Source organism: Antennarius striatus, chromosome 1 (genome assembly GCF_040054535.1).
Source record: "Antennarius striatus isolate MH-2024 chromosome 1, ASM4005453v1, whole genome shotgun sequence".
Classification (NCBI taxonomy): Eukaryota; Metazoa; Chordata; class Actinopteri; order Lophiiformes; family Antennariidae; genus Antennarius; species Antennarius striatus.
The window spans coordinates 30,633,672-30,659,035 of record NC_090776.1 but is presented as its reverse complement, the minus strand read 5'-3'; the positions used below and the strand labels follow the sequence as shown (position 1 = coordinate 30,659,035).

Genomic DNA, 25,364 nt, shown 5'->3' with positions numbered 1-25,364 from the left:
CACACACACACACACACAGAAGTTTTTGGCAGCAGAGGTCCACATTTCACATTAAGCCTGTGTTTGCTGGCCTCTGAGGCCACAGAGTGAGACATCATTCAGTAAGAATAAGATTCAGTCCAGACCACCACTGAAATAGATAAAGTCTAGGAGACGTTAAAAAGAGAGTGGTAATACCATTTAAGATTGTTGCAAAGCAATACTCGGCAGTGTTCACATAGTCATCAATATTCATATCTGTCCTGCAAGATGGTGGAAGGAAACGAGTTGAACCTTCACGTTTCCTGTCCAGCACTAGCTCTGGTTAATCTGTGCGCCAACAGGATCCCTGAATAGCACACGTCCCATCGTGTTAGGGGAGATGGACGTACCCCTGTTGGCCCAACTGGTTTGATTCAAGCATCTGTAGACATAACTGTTAAAGTTACAGCGAAGAATCTGTAAGACATGAGTCCAGCTCTTTGATTGAACTGTGTTAGCTTTAGCCGCGGGGCTAACACTGATCAATGAGGAGCATACGACAAAGTGCAGCGTCACAGCACAAGCTTGTTACATTCTCCAGCTTCATAGAGGAAAACACTTAAGTACCAGACAGACAGGTGTGTGTGTGTGTGTGTGTGTGTGTGTGTGTGTGTGTGTGTGTGTGTGTGTGTGTGTGTGTGTGTGTGTGTGCGCTGTAAGCAAGTCTTCCTTTTAAAAAGGCATCAACAGCATCCACGTCAGAATTCCCACATCTGTCTCTTCTCAGGCGGTGGCACCTTCGTTCTCAGCAGCTTGGCTGTGGCTCGCCATTGTTCCGTGGGTGATGGAGGTGGGCGGGGCCTCAGAAACGTCACGCTGGCTGCCGTGCTGCGAGTGGCTGCCAATATTGTGAAGGCTGCTGTGAGTGGATAGCGGGTGGTCAATACGAGGCATGCTGCCATGGAAACTGCGCTCCTCTGTACCTCTGTAAACTACAGCATCACACCTGAGAGATGAAGAGGGAAACAGGAGGAAGACTTGGTTTCATAAGTTCCAACTTCACAAAGAAAAGAACCGATGGCCTGCTATACCTGTCCTCACGAGTGCAGCGGAGGCTACCATGGTAGCTGGTCTTGCTGTGGACGCTGCTGGCCTTACTCCTAGTAGAGGCAGGGTGGCCGTGGTGAGTCCTCATTGGTTCATCGAGGTCGTCCACGACAGCCAAGTGGGTGGAGGAGGCGTGGGTGGACGTGCCCTACAGGAGGGTGGGGATTCAGACACGTGATGACAGAGACAGGCTGGTCTGCAAGAATTTTTTTGCACTTTTCATTCAAAGGGTTTACATTCAGTATCTAATTCTTTCATCCCTTCATTGCTTCCATGTAGGCCATGCACTGTAAATAGTTTCCACACATCAGGGATTATGTTTGTTGTTTAACGGTTCTACAAGAATTAAAGTAAGTACTTCAACATCGGTGACTTTTGATTTAGCTACACTTTGTGTAACACACCTGAGTGGATGTTCCTCTGGACTTCCTGATGATGGGGGTGTTGGGTTCACGCAAAAGAGATTGGGCAAAGTCTGGCTGCTCCTGCAGGACCTGACGAGACTCGTTCACCCCACTGCTGCAAAGGGAACAATCATCCAAGTAGGGCACAGAGTTAAACTACACTAAAAAACAAAACAAACACCCAACATCCGTCCAACATCTCTAGACTTACTCTTTGCGTCTGCGGCCGTGCAGGAAGTTGGCCCACTCAAAACATGTCTTCTTGCTGCCCACCCAAAATACGGAGGGGATCCCCACCACCAACATCATTAGATATTTAATTAGGAACAAAACCATGAGTGGCTGGCTGGTCTGCTCCACCTGAGGAGAATGAATACTTATGAACTCCACAATCATCCACTGAAGACCACACCAGGTGTAAAAACTGAAAGGACTGGTATGTTTCAGACAGGGCTTTGGACCGGAACGTTTAACGATCCGTTCGCTCCGAACACAAACGGAATCAGAACGTTTCCGGTTTTGCGTTCCACCATAAACTGACGTTCCTGAACCGGTTAGAACAAAGGATAAAGTTCCTGAACCGGTTAATAACGTTCCTTGTAGATATAAATATGGAGGCTCCGTATTTTCCGCACCATTAGACGCGATTAAAGCCTTAAAATGTCCCAAAAACCAACGCTGCTCCTTCTGACATGAAGCGTCTTCTGTGTTCACTGAGTTCACCAATCTGTAGAAATGTTTCTGTGACGTCAGTCAGAGATCCTCCAGACCGACCACTGTCCACCGAGAGGACGTATGACGTCACTACGTACGCCGGCAGCGATGGACCAATCAGAGGACGTGACGCGAGGCTCCGTCCGGCACACCTCCGGTAGGTACCGGTATGGGGGGGATACCGGGACTGGACCGCAGGTGTGCTGGTAACCACATCTGATTGGCTGAAGACCCCCGACGATGACGTCAGCGATGGATGAGAGACGTGAACACAGGTTTACCAGGACTGGGGGCAGTGCAGAGGAGTTACCCCCCAACAGGTGGTGGATTGTGGGTCCTGGACTAACGTGTCTGCTCAGACTTCTGTCCGATGTTTCTCTAAAGCATCATTACCGGACAGACCCCCGGAAACCAGCCGGTCAGCGGGGGAGAAACTACCGACAGATTCAATGCAGACCGGAGACGAGGACTTCAGGGATTTACTACACATTTATCACTAAATAAAGACATAGAAACATTTAAAAATAATGTCGGTGTGTTTCTTAAATTTAAACACGTAGTACAACACAGTCCAACCAGTCAGCTGTTTGTTCCGTTAACAACCATGAACCAATAATGTGGGCCGTGTGTCAAAGTAGAGAAATAAACTCCGTTATTTAGACTGAGCCTCTTCAACAAGGAGCTGAATGGGGCTCAAAACACAGAAACTGAAGGACTTTAAATTGGCAGCTAAAACAATTAGTTTATATACTATAGACTATAATTATAGATATGCCCCCACCCTCCAGTAAACAGAACCACAGCACTACACCTCTGCTTTATGACAGGTATATCATGTAGTTCAGACTTATGCCTCCTTCTTAGACACTACATGACATTAGAACAGAATAACTTCCACCATGTCATTTATTGCTGAACAACAGATCTTCATTGTTCTTCTCCCATAGCTCAGTATTACTACAAAGCGCTGGCAGTACGGGAACACACTGCTCTGAAAATGACTGCAGCCACTGAGTTCATGTCTAAATCATACATGTTCAGACTGACACACTGAGTGTTCACCTGTAATGATTAATGGTGACTGGGAGACCTCCCTGTTCTTACCTGCTGCTGATAGCCACTACTTCTCTCTGCTCTCACCCCTCCAGTGAAGGACAGGAGGTCAAACATCAGGTCTTTTTTTTTCAAGAACGAATAAAAACCCGGTATTAACCGGTTTACAATTATTTTCTTTTCCAGAACATTAAAAGATAAAGTTTTCGGTTTCGTTTTCGTTCCATGAACCGGTTCAAAGCCCTGGTTTCAGAGGGTCGGAAGAATTCAGCACTGACAGGTGCTTTTCAGTCCATCTGAAGGACTGAAGAGAGGCCGTCGGGAACCGCAGCAGCTGAGCGCTCTAAGGCTGCAAGGTACCGGAGCTACCGCCAGGGGGCAGAACACCACAGCGGCTGTGTGGTTTCGAGATCTATTTAAGAGAATCCAACTAGGGTTGTGTAATAAATCATTCCAGCATCAATCCCACAATGAGTGTATTAATAGAAGTCACATTGCAAGAAATGTGATGTCAACAAAAGGAAAACATGTTTCTGATTTTCCAAAACTAATCTTCTGATCTAATTCACTCAGATTTACTGGATTAGAAATGAATCGTTTTGGGAATGAGTAACATTTAACTAAGTGGACTGAACTCCTGGTGCAGATGAACTCTTAGAAAGCTCAGGTCTTTCTTGCTTCTTCAAGAACTGAGGCCCAGGATAATGTCTGTGCATTAATTGGATTTAATCCTGTATTCTTGTCCAGGCTGAGAAACAACATCTCCGTTAAAGGCCTCCATACTAAACAACAAGCATTTGGTCTTCATTAAATTTCTACCCAAGTATACAGACAAAATAAAATCACTTGAGCTTGAACAATACCCACAGAATCTTCAATTATCCAACATTTAACCCTTCAACCCTGATTTAACCCCTTTGTATAAACAACTCCTGAGGGTTTTAATCAAATACCACACAGTAATATTGAAATTCCAGAGCTCCAGAGGTCATAAAGGGGCTTCTTCCTCATGTATTCTCACACGGAGCCATGGACACATTCATGCACCCAGACACTGACGAGTAACTTAAGCAGTTGCACCTGCCTTTACCCCCCCCCCCCAACACACACACAAACCCAACCACTCACGCCCACAAAGCCTGACAGTCAAAAATTAGCTGACACTATTCTATCATAAAAACAGAGAGACTCTGTTAAACAATGGAAAAATCGAGAAGAAATCTAGAAAAAAAACTTTTGTGGTTCTGTGAATGTGTGTGTGTGTGTGTGTGTGTGTGTGTGTGTGTGAGTGTGTGTGTGTGTGTGTGTGTGTGTGTGTGTGTGAGTGTGTGTGTGTGTTCACGGCCTGTGTGTGGAACAGAACCTGCATTAAACACATCCAGTTATTAATTTAACCCCGGTATGTGAAACACTTTCATCGCTCTTCATAAACCTTACAAAGACATTGTAGAGCAGAGATAGCAGAGCGTGAGAAACAGAAACAAAGATGGGACCTTTGTATGGAGACCTGTATTAGCTGAGCTAATGACACACACACACACACACACACACACACACACACACACACACACACACACACACACACACACACACACACACACACACACACACACACACACACAATTTTTTTCCCTGTTTATTACAATTCTTGTTGAATAATTGATAAAAAAAGTTCAATTTCTAAAACAACCCCAAAAAAAATGTAATCATAGAAGTTACAAAAATAGAAATGATCCAAGTTCCAAAATGGAAGTTGCAATGAATGTTGATCTAAAACTTTTTATGAATAAACAAACTCCAGAATAAGCTTTATCCATCATATAATCCTAAAAACGTCCCTCCATAGCAAAGCCACATCAGTATTTGGTTGATTTTTGAAGGATTTATAAAAAAGAATTAGAAATTTTTTAGTTATGCTCCAGAAACTATGCATGGATGTTGACTGACTAACTTACTAGCTTACTAACCTACTAAGAGAAGCATCATGTTCTCTCACCGTTCCAGATATGATCCAGGTATGTTTGTTACGTTCACAAACTCTTCTTAGCGATGTAATGACAGAAGCTCAGAGAGCATCTGAGTCCTTCACCCTGGTAACTCTGACAGTGTGGAAACACACTTAGAGCGAGTGAGATACAGATCAGGCCTGGGGGAGCCTGCATGCTGCAGCATGAGCTGTGATAATAATACAGTCCATCACATTTGGATCTTTGTAGGTTTTCAGCTGAGCCGACAGAAGATACTATGAATGTAATACTAATAGTAATGCTAATAAATACTATACTATTATTAGCTACTAGACAGGGGTATTTATCCTGAACCGAGAGGGCAACTTACACATTGTATGTAAGTAATCGGGGGTCCCTTTTATGAACCTTCAGTCTCGTCTTCGACAGCTTCCCTCTGCTAACAGTTGAGTTGATGGATGAGTGAACAGATTAAAAAGATGGGTGGATGAAATGACGCAAGAGTGGAGTTAATTCCACCCTATTAAACCCGTAAAACATAATATTCCCATGTTGGCACATTAACAGTAGCCCATCTCATGCACACATCCAAATCTTTTCCACTCCTCTCTCTACCTTATATGGGCAAGGGATGTGATAGCGCCTGCAGTTCTCCTCCATCCATGTCGTCTCCCAGACGCTCCGGTAGGTGTGTTCATACAGGTAGCACCCAATAACGGTCAACAAGGGGACCAGATAGAGCACCGAAAACACTCCCATTCGGATCATGAACTTGACCAGTTTGGTCTGATTCTCCTTCTCCAGGGGGATCTCCATGCGAACCCGGTTCAGAGCCACAATGCCCACCAACAGCAGAGAGACACCCACCTGAGGAGGGGAAATTCTACTCAGTGGCAGACACACAAAATTCAATCCCATCTACTAATAGATGCACATCCACACAATTACAGCCAACAACTCCACTCTTAAACCATTTCATCCGTCCAACCTTTAATGTGTTCACTCATCCATCCATCAACTCATCAACTCTTTCACCCTCCCACCCACTCATTCTTCTTCTGACTACTCACCGCCACGTTGAAGCAGAGCGGTGCCAGAACAAACCACCTCAGGGCGTTTATGTCATACAGCCCGATGAAACACACTCCACTGATCCCATCTCCCTCGATTTTATTCAGGGCCAACAGGGTGACGGTCAGGGCCCCTGGGAGGCCCCAGGCAACAGCATGGAAGAGGAGAGATTTCTTCTCGATGGCCTCACTGCCCCATTTAGGCACGGCAGCCAGAAACCAAGTGATTGTAAGAATGACCCACCACATGCTGCCGGCCATGGTGAAGAAATACAGGACCATGAAAAACAAGGTGCACACCTGGGAGAGAGAACAGTAAGTCGCAATGAATCATGAGGGAAAAGGTAGCAAAACAACCTGAGCTTTTTTTTCCCCTCGTATTTTCATTTATTTTCGAAAACCTCAAAGTTTATGATGTAAATGGTTAATATTTACTAGGGCTGTCAGTTTAACGCGTTAATCAGATTAATTAATTACGCTGTAATTTAACACGCCATAAAAATTAACGCATTAATTGTGAGTGGCTAGTCAATGCGCAAGCATTTTAAATTTGGTCCATTGAGGGACCCGTAGGCTGCAGTGACGTCACTTCCTACCTGCGTCACTAGTCAAAAAAGAGTGACTGACAACAGAGATGGACGCGACACAGGAGAGCGAGGCAAGACCACTGGGACCTTTGGGAGGAAAGTTTATCTCTAAAAAGAACAAAGACGGACTATCAACAAAAACGCACTGATTTGTACATTTTGTAAAAGATAACCTTCGTATCACTGAAGCAGCTCCAGACTAACGTATCATTTAAATGTAAAACATGTGAAGGACACAGAGTTGAACGTTAGCTTACCCTTTAAAGGAAAAGCCTGTTGGCATCTTATTGATGTTGCCTTATTTAGAGACATATTATAATATTCATTTTGAATTGCTGTATTGAGTCAGCTTTAGAATTCATTTTGATTGAGAGTCTGCTTATGTGCCTATTTGAGACTCAGCCTTATTTTATTTCTGAATTTTAATTATTTTATTTTCCTGTATTTGTATTGCATTTATGAGAAATGCACCTGGCCTCATTGGTTTGCTGATGTTCTTGGCCTTTTTTCTTCTGAATTTTAATTTATAAAGCACATTTAACCAATTAAAATGTGGATTTCAAATCTTCTGTTCTCGGTGTATTCTATTGATTAGTCATGCACTACAATTTTGTAATGTCCTAGAATTCCAATTCTTTATTTGGGGGCCTTTAGCAGGTATGAGATTAAAATGCGATTAATCAGATTAATAAAGTACAAATCCTTTGATTAGATTAATTTTCTTAATCGCCTGACAGCACTAATATTCACATAAAGCACAAACCAAACAGGCTTCTTCAAAGGTCAAAACATGATGTTAACAAGTGTGATGTTATGGCTGTAGTACTGGATGACAATGGTCTCACCTTGTTGTGTGAGCCTTGTGTTATAGTTGAAGCTCTGAACTGGACAGGGCTGACTGCGTTACAAGCTATTTTGTCTTCCAGCAGGAACCCCAGAAAGAAAACCAGCGACACCATGACATAACACACAGCGTAAAAGATGATCGGACGCTCGGGGTATCGAAACCTAAAGGAGTGAAGAAAAACTAGTGAAAACTGGGGGTTATATGTCTCTTGGAAGGGATCATACTCAATACATTTTGCCATTCAAACCTGGTAACATCGATGAGAAATGTCAGGAAGGTGAAGAGCGTTGCTGACAAACAAACAATGGAAACAACTCCGATGAAGTAGCGGATGAAGGTCAGGTCCTGCTGGTTGAAGAACATTGATGGACAGGGGGCAGAGCAGTCCTTCCTGCCCATGAATGTGTAACCCAGGTCCGGGTCAACCTTGAGCTCTCTTGGACACCAGAAACCGTAGTCTCTCTGGACAGTCATGGACGACTTGTCCGTAGGGTCGGAGTCTTCCAGCAGGTCCTCCGGACGAGGGTAAGGCTCATCGCATTCTGGAAACCTGTGAAAAGAATTACTGAGTCAGGTCACCAAGTTTAATATAAAACACACATTCTATGTGACCTGATGTGAAAATAGAAAGCTGAACAGAGCGACAGGGAAAAGACGGAAGGGGAGCTCAGCTGAGGTAAAAAAAAAAGATGAAACTGGAGGAAACAGTCAAAGAGGAGAGATTCTGAGTTTTTGACACCAACTGGTTGTGTGTGACAACAATGCAGATTTAAGGTATAGGCAAAATGTATACTGACGTCTCAGTCCAATGTTAAATATGCAGTACAAATTGAAAACTAGCTGACACAAGACTGCTGTTACTGACTGAAATTGGAAGCCACACCTGCTACACTCCATGTCGTCTGGCCAGGCTAACCCAAATATCTCCATGAGGTTATGGCACTCATCCTTGGCCTGGTGGCAGAGCGATCGACACGGCATGGACATGTGGCCGTATCTGGTGCACACTGGAGCGTAAAGGGCACACAGGAACATCCTAAGGTCAGCGCTGCACTCCAGGTTAACCATGGGATGGAAAGGCTGCAGAGGAAGAGGAGGAGGAGGAGAAAAGTGACACATGACATGAGCGGAAAGCACTGGCAGTGGTGATATAATGTGTCTGTTATACAATGATTTTCAAAGTCTCTTGCAAACATCTACACGTTTCAGCTTTCCAATTTTAAATCATAATATGAACGGGATGCAGCTTGACAAGGCTGTAATTGAATCTGTCATGAATCTGGGTATAAGGAACACAGCAGCTCAGCAGAAATTTAACTCCTATCAGTGGCACATACTGGATGTGGAGGCTCTTATTAGACCAGACATAGCCATCACAAAGGATGGAGAGAATGCGACTGTCAGGCTGCAGCTTCAAACGTTCTGTCCGACTAGAGAAGCGTAAGTGATGGAGAAGACGAAGGCTTAGCACTTCCGTGAATAACTATGTCTGATAGAACATGCAGGAAATGCTAAAAAACGGTGGTATCTGTGTGAGTTTGTCAATACTAAACCATTTTATTTGTGAGCTTTACATTAAGGAAAACCTGTGTGGTGAGGATTATGTGAGAGGTGTGACTGGTCAATGGAAAACTGTCTTGGCTTTAAGTCAAACTCCTAAGTAATTCCAAAATGCACAATGGGATGCTACTTGTAACGTAAAGCTATGTTGCTCTTGAGTGCAGAGTGACCTGCATCCGCGCTGTGCTGTCAAGATCTGGAGCAGAGCTTTAAATAAAAAAAATCAGAGCAGAGCCATCACAGCAATGAAAGAAGACTAAAGTGATGACAGGAAACGCTTGGCTTGATCACGCACATCATTCTCCTTGCGCCCTACATGTGTATAAAATATGTGTGCGTGTGATGCCAAACAGTGTGCTTTTATTTATTGTCTCCAACAAAAGCTGCAGTATATGCTTAGAGCGTGATGAGTGTATTCATGCAGATACCCATGCATCAGTGAGCGCCTGTGTGTGTGGACTTGGGCCTTGTGAGTGTGTTTTGATCGTTGTCGATTGCTGTGGTCTAGATCTGAACATTGGAAGGATGTTCCACCAGTAAATGGACGCAGCGGTGCATGAGCTGTGTGACACAGTTCTGAATATTGCACAGAAACACAAGTGTATGTGTGTACGCGCACACACACACACACACACACACACACACACACACACACACACACACACACACACACACACACACACACACACATTCAATAATTCACATATTTACATCCCATGCTTTTCTTCTCTGAAGTGTGTGACACTACAAGCTTTACCGTGGGGATACACAGTGGCACGACCAACATGAAACTCCATTGTTGACTAAGTTCGTCAAATGCGGCATTTAAATGTATTATGTGGAGACAGAATACCAAATATGTGATGTATGCATACAATTATATAATCACTTTAAATCTTCTTTTATGAAAATTAAATTTCTTATTTTGGAATTTAAATTTAGTTTACCACTAACAGCATTTCGTGGGAGTTTTGTTTAATGGGAGCAGAACATGAAGTTCAGCACATTAGCTGTTAAATATAAGCTAAATTTAAGCCTTAAATATGTGCAAATACGCATGATTCTTCTTCTTAAAAACTTTCACTTAGATGCATTAACAGCCAGTTGTATTTCAACATCCAGATAAAACCTCTGACATAAACTTGTAATAAACCCCATCAAACATGTTTTATATCTGAACAGATGTGCTGTGTAGGGATTTAACAGCATGCAGCCTGTGCAATCCCAGATGTAAGTCTTAACATGTCTGAATTTAGAAATGAAAACCAACTAATAAAATGTATTTTACTCCAAAAATGAATATTTGGCTAATGATTTCTCCTAAATACCTGGCATTTATGAAAAGTAGAAACCACAGAGATGCTCAATAATATAATAAACAGTTTTATGACTATATTGACTACCGTACGTTTGACTGTCTTTCTGCTGTAACTCCATGTGGCCAGAAAGCACTTCTGCAGCTGTGATTTTTGAAAAAGTTAGAGGTTTTTGAGGCCCACCTTTTGGAAAGTCCTTTAAACTCTTTGGATGATAATATAATGTTACCCTGAACTTAATTTATGCAATGGCTGTTCTGATGGAAAACGAAAGAAGTAACCATGGCCTCATGTCAACTTGATTCAGAAGAGACCCTAGTCTTGATAACATTGAACAAGCATGTTTACAATTGACATAAAATAATAGCATTGAAATCTGTTACGTTTCTGACGTGAAGGCATTTGGATCAATCACAATCATCTTGTTGTTCATCCCTGAAAAGAGACGTCTCTTAAACAACGTAGACATGTTGTCTCCCATCTGTTCCGCTCTGTCTTACTGTATGAGCTGGAGGCGACACTTAACAGAGCAGTCGTTGCTTCTGCATGAGTGTCTCTCACTGTCCAGCAGAATGTAGGCTCTCTTCACATCTTCTCACACTGGTCAGTGACTGTGCATCACCTCTATTTTCTGTGTCCCCATTCTAGTGATTTTTATTGATGTGTGTGTTTTATCTTTTTGTTTTTTTTTTGTTGAGTGTTGTACTTTCGGGTTTGTGCATATGCAAAAGTCGATACATGTATTCAGATGTCTGAGTGCATTTATTCTAACTGTTACCACCCAGAAAGAATGCTGATATTAAACAGCCCAACTGTGCTACTCAACGAGAGAAGAGGGGACGATAAGCTCTCTATGGAGGATGACCTGTGTGAATTGTTCAGCATTTTATAGTTCATTGTCATGGAAGAGTGGAGAAAGGAGAATAAGTGGAAGTAGGTGGTACGGGGAGGGAGAGGAGTAAACAAGAGGATAGACATGCAGCACATCAGCTTCACAATTATAGGGGAAAATATTGTAGTCCTTAATAATGGCTAGCTGTGTTGATGTTCTGCATGTCCTTGTATCATGAGAGATTCTACATATTCAACATTTTCCCTACATTTCTGTACATTAAAAGGTTTCCAGGTAACAGCTGGACTAAAGATGATCATCACTAACAACAAAATGACAAAAAAAAGTTTAAAATGCAAAAGGGCCCGTGACACTGTGACCAATGCAGAGAGGTGTGAACATGGTAAAATGGAGAAGTTACCATATTAATACAATATAATATGTTACATTTTAAACATCAGAGCTGCTTTATTATTGATATTTGTAGAGTTATAATGTCTTAACTGTGTGATAAGTATTGAAATAAGGTGATACAGAAATGCAGCAGAGTTGAATTTACTTAATGCAGGAAATAAAATTACTGAAGGGGTCACCAAGCTGCAAAAATCCTGTTCATTGGTCAATGTTCCAAATCTCCTGCTCTATTACCAGAAGACCTAAAAAATATTAATGCATATTTATATTTCTTAAATACTTCTGGATTTTCATTTAGGCATCTATTAACCCCTAAACCACAACATATTCCATTATCCAACAAGGAGATGCAACATAATGGCCAAAGAGTATTTTCCACACTATAAGGCGCACTGGACTATAAGAGGCACCTTCAACGAATGGCCGATTTTAAAACTTGTTCATATACAGTATGAGGCGCATTAGATTAAAAGGCGCAATGTCAGTTTTTGGGAAAATAAAAGACCTTTAGGTGCGCCTTACTGTATGGAAAATACTGTAGTGATAAACGGTAATGTTGAACAAAACTAATTCAAAAACAAATTATACATTGTGTGTGTGTGTGTGTGTGTGTGTGTGTGTGTGTGTGTGTGTGTGTGCATGTTTGTGTGGACAGGCAATAGTGAACATTTGGAATGAGAAGCATGGTGGGTTTCTGACAGAGGAAAATAAAAAAAAGCACCCCCAATAGAGCCACCTCTTAGTCAATAGAGGGATTAAGTTTCTTTCTCTGTACTCCTTCTGTCCAAAGTACCCCAGAGGGAGAGAGACAGAAAGAAATAGGAGGAGGGGGGAAAAAAAGCTTTAAGGATAAAAAATAACTAAATAGCAAGACAGACAACCTGACAGACAGAGGCCTTACCAGTCATGTTATGAAACCTATTAGAATGCTAGAACATATAAAAAGGATGGTGTGACATTTCAGAGCATCGAGCAATGCAGACACTGAGGTTATCAACTAGCCTGTTAGCTCACGGAATACTGACAAAAGCTGAATCTCAGGGAGCCACGAGGCTAAACTCCTTTCTAGGGCTACCCTTTTTGACAACATGAAATGTGTAAACCCACTTCCATCACCCCATGAGAGAATGCAAGTTTTACTTAAAATGACACACGCATAATTTCATTGCAGAGTGAAAGAGAAAAGTGAGTGCACTGATCTGGATTCAAATTTTTAAAAATGGGAAAGTTTTGTTTTCTCTGTGTGTAAAATTCAAAAGTGTGTTTAATGAATGGGTGGTGTGTGAGTGGAATTTAGTGGAGAAAAGGGAAAATCCAGGTAGCCAACTCTGTGGAAAGTCATGCATATTGTCAAATACTTTGGAGGGAAGGCAGGGGAGAGTGACGGGGGGTTCAAAGGTTTTCCTGGTGGATTAGAGAGTCAAATGGATCGGAAGGACTGTTCAGAGTGTGAGAAACTGAAACAGACACACACCACACACAAACCCTCAGTCACCAGTGTGGGGCTGTGGTCAGATGAAGGTGACGGCTGAAGGCTGCAAACCTCCAAAGAAACAGATCTGGAATTGGCTGCCGTGCTTCTTCAGCTGTTGTCCAACTCAGGGAAAACAAAACCTGCCCAAAATCCATCAGATCCTGGACTTCCATAAAAAGTCCTTTGGGTCAAAAAGGCTGATCAATGATACTTATAGATATTATGATGTCACGTTTATAATCAACAATTGTTTTCAGCTTTTAATCATAACAGAAAAACCCCCAAACAGCAACCAGATCATCAACAGAATTAACATTAAAGAAGCAAACTGAAACTACTCACCTGCAAGTTTTGCTATATAGTATTTTACTCCTGGGATATTTACGTTTAGTAACAAATAAAAAATATACCCTGAATCTCCACATTACAAAGACTACAACTGCTTTTTAAATGCACTGGCAGATATAATGGATGGTTTTCTGCATCTCTTCCCAACAGCTGAGGAGGAATTTTGATGAGAAAAAAAAAGTGTGGCTTGTTGTTACTAAACCTTGCCAAAGTCCATCTGGACACATTATCCTCACGCACTCACTTGTCTCGTGTGTCATGCCTCTCTCTCTCACACCATAACTCACATCAGAGGTTCTAACCCCGCAGCACAAATGCTGTCAGACCACATCAGCTGTACTTCCATTCACCAACTACAGTATCTCTGCAGCGTTCCTTCTTCACCAGACATTACTGCTATATCCTTCACTTCTCCCATCTCTGCAGAGAATAGAATACACCACTTTGCTTTAGTGTCACTGTTACTTGATCCCTCAGTTTTTCCTACCTGCACTCAAACTATTAATTGCACAGTGACTGCGTCTTTACACAAGAGCCCTTCTCTCTTGCTACCATATGAAGGGAAGGACATTACCTCTCCTCACAATCACAAAGCAACTACATCGCCCCTTCGTCTCCTTCTGCCTTCACCAGCTCACACCCTATTTTCTATTTTATTCTTTGTATTCAATCTCATGCAACATTTTCTGTTTGCTGACTGTTAGTACTGACATGATCTATTATTACAACTTCACACCTTATTACAAACACTCTCTTGTCTCACCTCCTCTTTTTCACCTCTCTCAGGCTCAGAAGGGAGACAGGCACTGTGGTGAATGGATGAACAGGACAGGGCTCCTCCCTAATCTCTGAAATGATGATCAAAAAAGGGGCACCACTCTCTCTCATCCGTTTGTTTATCCGTGTCCATCCATCGTTCAGCAGGGAGGACTGGACTAAGCAGTTAATAGCATTCCACTTCACGTTCCTCCTCTCCCTCTCATACTTCCCCTCTCCCGTATTCATCTCTTATTTTCTTCAACCCCCATTTATTCCAGGCGATTATGCTGACAAAAATTTGTCCTCCTCAGCTTCTCCTCCCAAGAACAACATTATTTGACATCCCATAATCTGTTCCATGTTTGACAAAAATATCTAGCAAAACCATCAGCATACTCCAGCTCCCTCCTCTTTACATTTTCTCTACTGTTCTCAACCTCAGGGTTCCTATCAACAATCAAACATCCTGCTTTTCTCAACTCCCTAATTTTGTGAAAAAAACAAAAACAAAAACACAATTCTTTTTATGCAAACAAATCTTAGCACAACTACAAACTTTTATTTTTAACTTCATGTTACTTTTTGTTTTTGATTCCCAAAAACTATTAATCCTGTTTTTGGACTTCTTACTTTTTCTCCAGTCTATTTTCTGACAATTTACCTCCCATTTTTCCTTTTATCATTTTGTTCATCATCTTCATCACCGCATTAATTTCTTCTTTTGTGGTCTCAATCTGCATAAATGACACATTTAGCCTCTAATTATATTCACTGATTTTGGTGAATAGCTTCAGGATTTTTTTGCCATCTACATTGCACAGTGATTCAAACATATCTAGTGACTAATTTCCTGGTTATGTTAGCAATACCTAAATTAAAGCTATGCAGGCATGTTTTAAACATTTCTCCATGTAATCAGCAACAGAAGCTAGACTCTAAAACAATGGAAAGCGGTGATGTGTATCGGTGAGACCAATGCTACCTTACAAATCATTAGAAGTTGGCAGTAAAACTACTATAAAATCAAATTATTTTATTGTCAGACTGATAAAAAGACACCCATCCTTCACGGCACACTTTCAAATGACTTGAAATGATCGTGTCTGTCATTGTCGCAGAACAACAGAAATTGTGTTTGCTTTTGAAAATCGTGTGATTCACAGTTAATATTAACAAGAGAAGACATGGAAGCCTTTTGCTTTGGGTGTAGAGAGATTCTCCAACTCCACCATGCTTCTCTATGATTAAAAGTTAATGGCTGTAGGACAACATCACAGGTTCTACAGATCTTCCTTCACTCAGTTAATACCACTTGAGAGTGAAGACTTAGTTTCCAGAATGAGTCTCTCATTTCCTCTCTTTCCCTTTAATTACCAGTCCTCCCCCCCTTTTTTCTTGGTTCACTACAGAACATGCTCATCATCCAATTTCCCTCCACTCCCCATCCCTTCCCCTCTCCCTCCATTCCTCCCCTTCCTTCTCTGCCTATTTAACTACCATGGCAACAGGTAATGCTTTGGCTCTCACAGGGACGTGTCTCATTGAGGATGGGAGGCAGCAGCACATGCGTGTGCACAGACACACACATGCACCCACGAGGCCATTGTGCTTTCATACCAGCTTGCACAAAGAGCGACACAGAAAGTGTGAAAGCCAAAGGAAAGGAAAATGATCGACGTGGGAGAGAGGGTCAAATGAAATGATAGAGAGGGGGATGAGGAGCCAAGAGCGCGACAATGGCGCTGAATCAGACCCGCCCACACACGTCCTAACAACATCCCAACCGCCTGCACATATCCATCTGCTTACAACTTACATACAGTTACAGTCACACAAAACCACACTATTTCTAACATATAAAGAACCAAGGATTAATATCTCATAAACTCACAAATACAAAAAAAAACATTCTATTGAAGTTTGACCTAATTCTATCAATATATTTCAATAGAATTGTCTGTATGTTGATGCAACAAATAAAGGAGCTTGTAACATTTAATTCACATGCATGACCAACAATTTTCCTGTTGGATATTTCCTAGTAGATTATAATCGATATATTGAGAAATCCTCTTCCTCCTGTAATTCAATCTACCATTTTAACCAACTACATTGACTACAAAATGCAAGACAAGCATGTTTATTTTGTAAAATAAAAATAAAAATAAAAATATGGAATTTTAAAAAACCGTCCTTTGTTCTGATGCTGGTCCTCAGCTGTGCTGTGGTAAAAATGTGTTGCTTCACTTAAATGGCTTCGCATGAGAAGGGGCTCAATGATGTGTGTTTGTGTGTATGTTAGTGTGAAGTTGGGCTTAACTGTGAGGGTTAAATAGCTAGACATGCAGAGTTACACCCACACCAAGATACACACACACGCACACACACACACACACACACACACACACACACACACACACACACACACACACACACACACACACACACACACACACACACACACAGTTCACAAGCTGGGTCATGGGTTCTGATTAAGAACATAAGACATGGATAACCTATATTTATGTTTTATTTAACACCAACAGAACATATCACTCATGCAAGGATGGACGGACGGTGTACCAAGTCACATATGACACAATCATCTGGAGAGTCTGGAAGAAGAACAGATGGACTCTAGACACATAAAACAATGTCAATGAAAGCTGGACCTGATATCAAGGATTGATATCAAGGCGAAGGGAAGGGTTTAGATGAAAGGCTAGAATTTCAAGGGTTGAGCAGGTGCAAAGATTGACAGCTAATACGAAGCCAGAGCTCAGCACACTCTGGGCTACACACACTGACATCAGAAGTTATTTTTGTGATCAGTCATTTACAGAAAACACATTTACAATAGTAATAAAAAAATCTTTATCTTTCTTGGCCCTAGTTCACATCATAACAGAGAAAATAAAAAACAGGAGGAATGTGCGTGTGTGTGAAACCATTTTACAGTCATTGTAAATCTGTCACCTTGAGCTCAATAATTAAAGACTTTAGCATAGTTCAAAATTTCAACATTAATGGGAGAAAAAATTATGAAAATAAGTAGAAGTCACAGCCCTCCTATTTTATCTGTTTAAAACATTTCAACACCTTTGGAAGAATAGTGTTGGGTTGAACAAAGAATTCCCTATATTCACATATAAAGCCTACAGTACTGAATTTGCATTGGGCTAGAGAGCAGTTTTGGACCAATGGAAAATCTCTCCTAAAATCTCTCTTTAGCTGTTATTGCAGGCTGGATAAGGAGAGGTGGCAGCTATGCTGATGGGAACAGTCTGCCAAAAAAACAGCACAAGGCAGTGCCTTTGTTCTGCATATAAATAAATGATTGCTTCATTTGAGCTAGCAGCTTCAATGGAGTCTGTGGAAATAAGCAGGATAATCAAAGCTGAACTGAAATAAACAGGAACTTTTAAACTGAATGAAGACCTGTCTGTCTCCGTCGGAGTGAAAGGGATAATCAACCTCTTCACATGCAGCAAGCAAACACGCATGCATGCACACACACACACACACACACACACACACACACACACACACACACACACACACACACACACACACACACACAAGCAGAAACACAACCATAAACGCACAGACACGCACCTCTGTAAAAGCTTATTCTCTATTCACACATGGCAACACAAAGAAAAATAACACAACAGACCACACTTCAGCACAACAAGCCTCAAACTCTCCAGGTTTGGCACACACAAACTCTCTCTGTTGTGGGGACCTGGTGGCCCCTGAGTGGCCCTTTCTATACAGAGACGTCTCATTTTGAAGGACAGGACCCCATGGTGAGAGAAACACAAACCCGGGAGCCCTTGTCTTTACACAACCTGTCACTCTTTCTGCTTTTCCTTTCCAACAGTCTTCCTGTTCCACTGTCCCACACATTTTCTCCCTTTAACAGTTTGTCCCTTCTGTACTCTGACCACCTCAAATTAATCTCTCAACCTCTGCTACTCATGAATATCAGCAGTCTTCTCTTGCTCATCCACAGTTCAATTCACTGCATTATCCTCTTATTAGTTTTTCTATTAAACTATTTTTGTTTTTTTGCATTCATATAAAGGCAGAAAGTTCTCATGTTTCAGGCTGGTGCTCAACGAGGGAAGACTGTCTGCACACAATGATAATATGTCTCCCTTGTTTGCAGCACCTGTGTTAACTTATGTAAAAGAGAAGATGTTTTGTTTCCTTCACCATGCATAACTTTGAATTTTCAGTATCATAGAATGAACTTCTTGAATACAGTGGTGTATCTTTGCTAATTAAAAGTTACTGGTATAAATAAATTTCATCAGCTGTGAATCCTTCTTACAGATCCAGTTCTTTCATTGCAATGTTGGCTTCAATGCCTGATTACAAAAATAATGAGAAAAAAACCCTAGGCAGCTGTGCATTAAATAATTAACATACTGTATTTTAAGTCCCAGCATTACTTTGAAAATGTAGGAGTTACATTAGAACAATGTGAATGTGAATACTGATCATTTCCAGGCAAAGTTAATCAGTGGATCTTGCACTGATTGTAAATGTAACCATAAATTCCTGTCTAAAGTTAATTTCACCCAGCAGTCTAATTTTTGTAGTGGGCTTGTAAGCGTAGTGACTGACATTTTGAGATCCCTTCATTCAGAGCAAGGGCTGCTGTCTATTTGCTTTACAAACAGTGTGTTCTATTGTTGGCCAAATGAGGCCTTCTCTAACCGACCGTTAGAGCAGGGGCTCTCTAATCTCTTTTACTTCAGGATTCAAATGACAAAGATTGTGTTTGAATTGTTTGGAGAAACTCAATGAGGAATAATGTGTTCGTAGAATATCCCTCTGCTGTGAAGCTTGTCTAAAAGTCTGATTTATTTTGTGCCATTTGGAGCCAAAAATATCACGGCTCCAATTATTTGAAGGGAAAGACTACAGAACACTGATCTATTCTATCAGTATAGTAACATTTCATCATATTAAAACCCCAGTGCAGACAGGCAAATACGAACCCGTTAAATTGTTGGCCAAGCAGACATCTGCAGAAGCCTCAGGCATGGTAGCTAACGTATGATGCCAACTGAGTTATTTATGATTACAGATAATAAAAGACAACAGAGGCTATGATGAACATTGTAATTTTTCATAACGTCCATATGTTTCATTGAAGAAAACACGCAATTATTAAAAATAATTAATTTTGTGGCATGCAATGTGTATTTTCTGAAAACCTAACAAGTCTTGCTTTCTTTTTTATTTTGTTTTTTTTAGAAGGACATTATTATCTAATTTCATCTGTTTATATTTACTTTCAGGGACAACTTCCCTGCTGCTGAGCAGCAGTTCTGATAAATTGGTAAGATAAAGAACAAAACAGTTGAATTCACAAAGACTTTTTGTCTGTGTGATCAAGAATTCGAAGAGGTCACACATCTAAGTCTTTGCATCTAAAAAATATGAAGATCAAATAATGCCATAAACTACAGCATAACCTGAGAGTCATTACATTCTGTGGTAGATAAACTCATTTCACTCGTTATTTCATCTCACATTGAGATCCACATTCATCTCTGTTCTCTTTCACTCGCCACTGAGTCCATCTTAGCCTCCTCAGGTTTAATTGAGTATTGTGGCAGATGGGATGGTAGTTGGTCTGTGGGAATCAATGTCTTCATTGTAGGTTTGAGCGGCTAGTTAGCACTATTGAGAGATGACAGCTGGCACCATTAGCCTCTCCTATCACACACAGGCATGAATGCACACATACACACGTGCACACCTTCAGTACAGTTAGCTTTAGCCAGGCTTGGAAATTCTACACAGGAGAAATGCTGCTCTGCCCTGTGATTTAAACACTGCTGCATAAATGTGACACTGTGTGTTAGGCATGCATAAAAACCCTCAGATAATCCAGATTTCCTTTTGTTGAACAGTTAAAAAAAAACCCTGAAAAAATACTAGGTAGCAACTCATTTTGGTCACAAGCTCATATTGTTCCAAATAGTTAAAATCTGTTTCACTGTGACTTCGACAGCTGCTCACAATGGCTTCAGTTTCATCATGACATCTGAAAAACTTCATGCTGATTTGGAAGGAGAAATTTATTTCACACCTTTTAACAAACGCTTTTTAGCACAACAAGCTAATTCAACAACAACTGGGCCCAGCAGACTGTATAGATTGATTTAATATTTGTCATAAACAAAAACATTTAAAAATGCCTTTTTTTGCCGTTTGGCTGTTCTTTTACAGACAAGCCTGAAAATGGAATTTTACCACACCATGGTTCAAGATTGTAGTCATTTGAAAACACCACTGGTGTCCAACTCATGTAAACTGCCATTTACATTTATTAAACCATTGTCATGCCTCAGATTAAAGGAGCTTCAGGCCAGATGCAAACCGCCCTAATATCAAATACATCCTTCATCGCCCACACTGACATGATAATCTTGATGAAGTGTATGGTGTGGAATTATTTATAGATCCGGCAGTACAAGCATATTTACAATTAGTGTCTCGGTCAGTGCTTGTTTCACATTGGACCTCAGCAGCTCAGCTGTGCCAGAGTTAATATTTTGCAAGAGCTAAACTGATACCGTAAATAAATGGCACAATAATTTGACCAATTCTGTGGTCAATTCACATGTGTAGCACATTTGGAATCTATACAAAAACTATCCTTGTTTTATCACCATTATCATTTCAAACATAGAATTAACTTCCTCACTCCCATACCTCCACATGAACCCATGTACACATGTATCTGTGAATACACACATTATGCAGCCATTGTCCCATGAGAGATATTATTATATTTCCCTCCAGTGTCAAAGCAGACAAGAGCAGAGCAGGAAAATGAAATGAGCTAATATTGCTCCTCAACCTCGATGAGAAAAACCTCTCCATAGCTGGAGGGACTAGGGGGTGTCAGTAACTTGGCTCCTTCATCTGAGTCAAATCAAGTTCAGCAACAGATGCATCTCACAATCCCTGACACAGCGTGTTTTGACATGACATTGGGGAACTGACTGAATTTCAATATTTGAAATGTGTCTTAATGTGTTAACAGAATCCTATTTCTCAATGAGCATTACACTGAGCAGAGCTAAAATACCATCAATCTAAAATAAAGCTTTTCTTAATTTTGTCTGTACTCTGAAGGACAAAACCCCCCAGAATATAATGCATATGTTAAAAGCAAGACAGATTGTGCAAAGAAGCAAGACTATTCAAAAACTGCAGGTCTGGTGTGTCTTTACATTTTTCTCATCTCTCAGTAATAATAAAGCACGGTGTGGCAATTCCCTGACTAATCAGTAGTACACCGCACCTCCGTGACCGCACTTACTATCATCTCAGCTTGCTTCAAAACTCGATGGAGTTGATGCTAAAAAATTACATCGTGTTTGACAATGTAAATAGAAAAAAAAGAGAGACAGAAGAAGTGAGACAATCCAATACCAATGGTGTAAAAAAGTCATTTTCTAACTAATATTACCGTTCAATTAAAGATCTTTTTGTCAGAAGCAGCCTCTCAGTTACGGTTACCTTCTGCAAATTACCTTGAGTAAGCAGGTAACCCAGACATTATTTTTGAGGTTCTCAAATGTATTTTTTGATTCTTTGACTATCATAAATGATGCACCATCTAGTTCGATTACATTTGGAAAAAGGGAAATATCTCTATTATCTTATCTTATATCTTTGTACAATTTCCTCCGGGATTATTAAAGTATCTATCTATGACTGATTTCTTGGAAACTCACGTCAAGCTTGAAAGGCGCTCCTTCTCTACTCACCTGCTTTTAAACAGGTCAAATTAATATATGAAATGTCAGAAGTAGACTTAACTCAACTGAAAGTATTTGTTACGAGTCCATCTTCTTTTGAGGACACTGCTTCGTTTGTAACTGGTCGACCAGCAAGAACAAAAACATTGATGACAGATATCTGTCTGGAGATTAAAACAGCTCAAACTGACATTAAAAAAGATTGTTTTATTCTTGTGCTTTGTTTGGAACAAACCAGCTTCTTTAATGGAGAGAAAATACTAGGCAGTCCTCCATTAATTTAGCACTACACAACTAACACACCCAAACGTGTCCTTATCCTAAGACATTCTAATACCAAGAAATATTTTGTGCAGACACATAATTCAGTCTCGTTCTAAAGGAACTACAACACCTTCCTCTGTGTTCCCTCTCTGGAGAGTCACAAAGGAGTAGAAAAGAGAGGTAATGTGATATAGATGCATAGTCTATGTCTAGTATTGCACTCAGACAGCAGGTAACACAGCAACCCCCCCCCGCCATTTTTTAAATTTTTTATTTGGTAAAAACCAATGCACTTTCCTTAACATATATCTCTTTGCTAGCAGCAGCCACTAAATCAGCTATCAGCTTTCAAATTTCTCCCTCTGCTGCTGGTGTTGCTCACATAGTACCTTCTGTCTGTCATCTACTGTTCACATGTAAGAAAGGTCAAGAGTGCCTCACAGAGTCGGTGCGCATTCATCTATGTCTGTGTGAAACAGTAACCTGAAGTAGAGGACACGGACCGGTAACGTGAGGAGCGTAGTTGGACTATCACATTTTCTCAACAGTTTCACCGCTTCTGTTCACTCTTTGATATTCCAAACCACTTCCCTCCCAAGCGTGGCTACATGCATCCAATTTGTTCTACTATAGCCGACAGGATTTGTACTTTGGAGTGAGATGTCATTTTTTTTTAGGTGTTGACAACATCTGGATCTTAAACAGTCTGTACAGACAAAAATACACAAAGCGAAAACCAAAACAACCTACCTCCATAGCCAGCGCTGCAGTTTGCTGGTCGTAGTGATTAAGTAGATTGGGCATGAAGGTGGTGTTGTAAGGCAGATCCTGGCACATTCTCAGTCTGATGGGCTCACAGCTAAACTCATTATGGCTCTCTATGTAATCCATATGAATGGATAGAGCAGGTGTAATCATACAGAGGAGGATTTGGGCGATAGAGATGAGTTGGAAAGAAAAGCAGAAACGAAGACGTTGTCTGTAATCCATTGTTTTAGTTTTTGAGAACCAATCTTTCACATATCATCCTCCAGTAGGTGCTTGTATCTTCAAGCTGGACGTTTCCCAAGAGTGACTCAGATCGATCATTACACGAAAACCACTATGAAGCCTTGAAGACATGTAGGAATTTTTTAACAATAGATATAACAGAGTCCATTTTAGTCTTAGCTGTAAAGGTAGAAGCAAGACCCGAACAAAGCAGCTCCAGTCGACCCTGAATTGCTGGCTGTGAATGTAACCGCTCTTTGTGTAAATCAATCACCGAATCCACCAGTCATTTCAGTAATTGCCTTTCTTGCACAACAACTCACAAGGTGTTTTTCAAACCTAAAGATTTAAAGTGTTCGACTTTTTTCCTTTTATAATCATGAGGTTTCACCTCCTGGTAATCCGCTGGTCAAGGACAGATTCTCCTTGTTCCATCCTCACAGTGAAAGCACGTCCCTGAGATAATAGCTTCAGTATCAGCCGTCTGCTCAAGGTCTCCTCTGGGCTGCCGTACCTCTCAGTCTTCCACACTGTTTTTGTCTCCTCTCATTTAATTTGCATTGATGTGACAGAGAAACGTTGACTGGAGTCTTCCATGTGTGATTATCCTCTCTGTAATTTCACAGAAAGCTCTGCTAGACACATATTCCATGTTTTACATTCAACTGCCAAGCTGGAGAGGATCCATCAAGCAGGTCCTGCAGGTTTAAACACACAAAGAGCAAATGAGTCCAACAAGAGGAGTATGAAGAGAACAACAGAAGCAGTACTTGTACTTGTTGTATCCAGTCTTGTGTCCGATCAGCCCTTAATACGCACCTGCACATCCAGGTGGTGCATAGACGGAATCACGCACAGGTTACGTTGCACACAACTAAAACCATGTTAGATGCGGAGCGGATCTCAAGGTGTCGTTAATGATACCGTTCCACCTGCGGACCATCAGACCCCCCCCCCCACTCCCTCTCATGTTTGTGCGAGGTTGGCCGGGCAACAGTAGCGCTCCCCCGCGAGGTTTCACACCGTGCGACTCGGCGTCTTTACGGCTGACTACACAGAAAAGTTTAGAAATAAACGTGGGTGCTTTTCCGTTAAAGACAAGACAGGAGAGGCCTGTCGTGTGACAGTTTTACATTCACACCTGTGTCAAGCTGCGCTCATGCTAACTCCAGTGAGAGCAGCGATAGCTAGCTAGCGTCAACATTAAGTTCTTGTGCTTCTCACCACTAAAATGTGAACCGCATCCGCCGGGACATCATGGCAACAGACAGTCTTTGATTTGTGCTCTTTTTTTTTGTCGGAAGCCAACCTGGTTTGTTGACGAGGACGCCACCCTGAACGGAGATGGGCGTCCGCTGCATGTCCGCTGCTGGAGGGGGACTGGGTGACACCACACGGCCGGGGCTCGAGAGCGGTATCGGTCTTTGAGCCGCGCGCGTCTGTCACCGCGGCGTCTTCCGCTCAGCCGCGCGCGTCTGTCACCGCGCGCGTCTTCCGCTCAGCCGCGCGCGACCCCTTCCCAATTCCTCAGGACCCCCCCGACGTGAAGTGTGTCCGCCCCGGCAACAGATGACGAGTTGGAGCTGACGCACAGTTCCTGTCTAAGGTTACCATCACCAGTGCTTTACCTCGCATTCATCTGCCGAGACTCTCCTCAGCCTCACCGGCTCCGTTCACCGCAGTACGGCGGGGCTCCGCTGTTTGCAGCTGGTTCCCTGCAGCGTGCGTTGGGCTCACCGTGCCCGCGGATTCATCGTGACCGCGCAGAGACAGAACGGTGTGGCCCAGGCTGGAGGCTGCATCAGGGGCGTTTCTGGACGTCAAGCGTCCATCACCACAATTAAGCTTATTTAGTCAATGGTCTGCATTTGGAAACTCTCTCTCTCTCTCTCTCTCTCTCTCTCTCT

General features: G+C 41.7%; 1 protein-coding gene across 1 annotated transcript; it reads right to left on the bottom strand.

Moving 5' to 3' along the window:
* LOC137592424 (frizzled-3-like) lies at positions 1-25,210 on the bottom strand. The gene is made up of 11 exons (XM_068310591.1): positions 25,086-25,210; positions 23,218-24,155; positions 8,594-8,790; positions 7,958-8,260; positions 7,709-7,871; positions 6,277-6,576; positions 5,822-6,073; positions 1,684-1,832; positions 1,473-1,587; positions 1,053-1,216; positions 1-967 (listed from the first exon to the last, which is right to left on the bottom strand). Exons 2-11 carry the CDS (start codon positions 23,455-23,457, stop codon positions 745-747), a joined length of 2,106 nt encoding a protein of 701 aa, XP_068166692.1. The 5' UTR covers positions 23,458-24,155; positions 25,086-25,210; the 3' UTR covers positions 1-744.
* Positions 25,211-25,364: the final 154 nt, after the last annotated feature.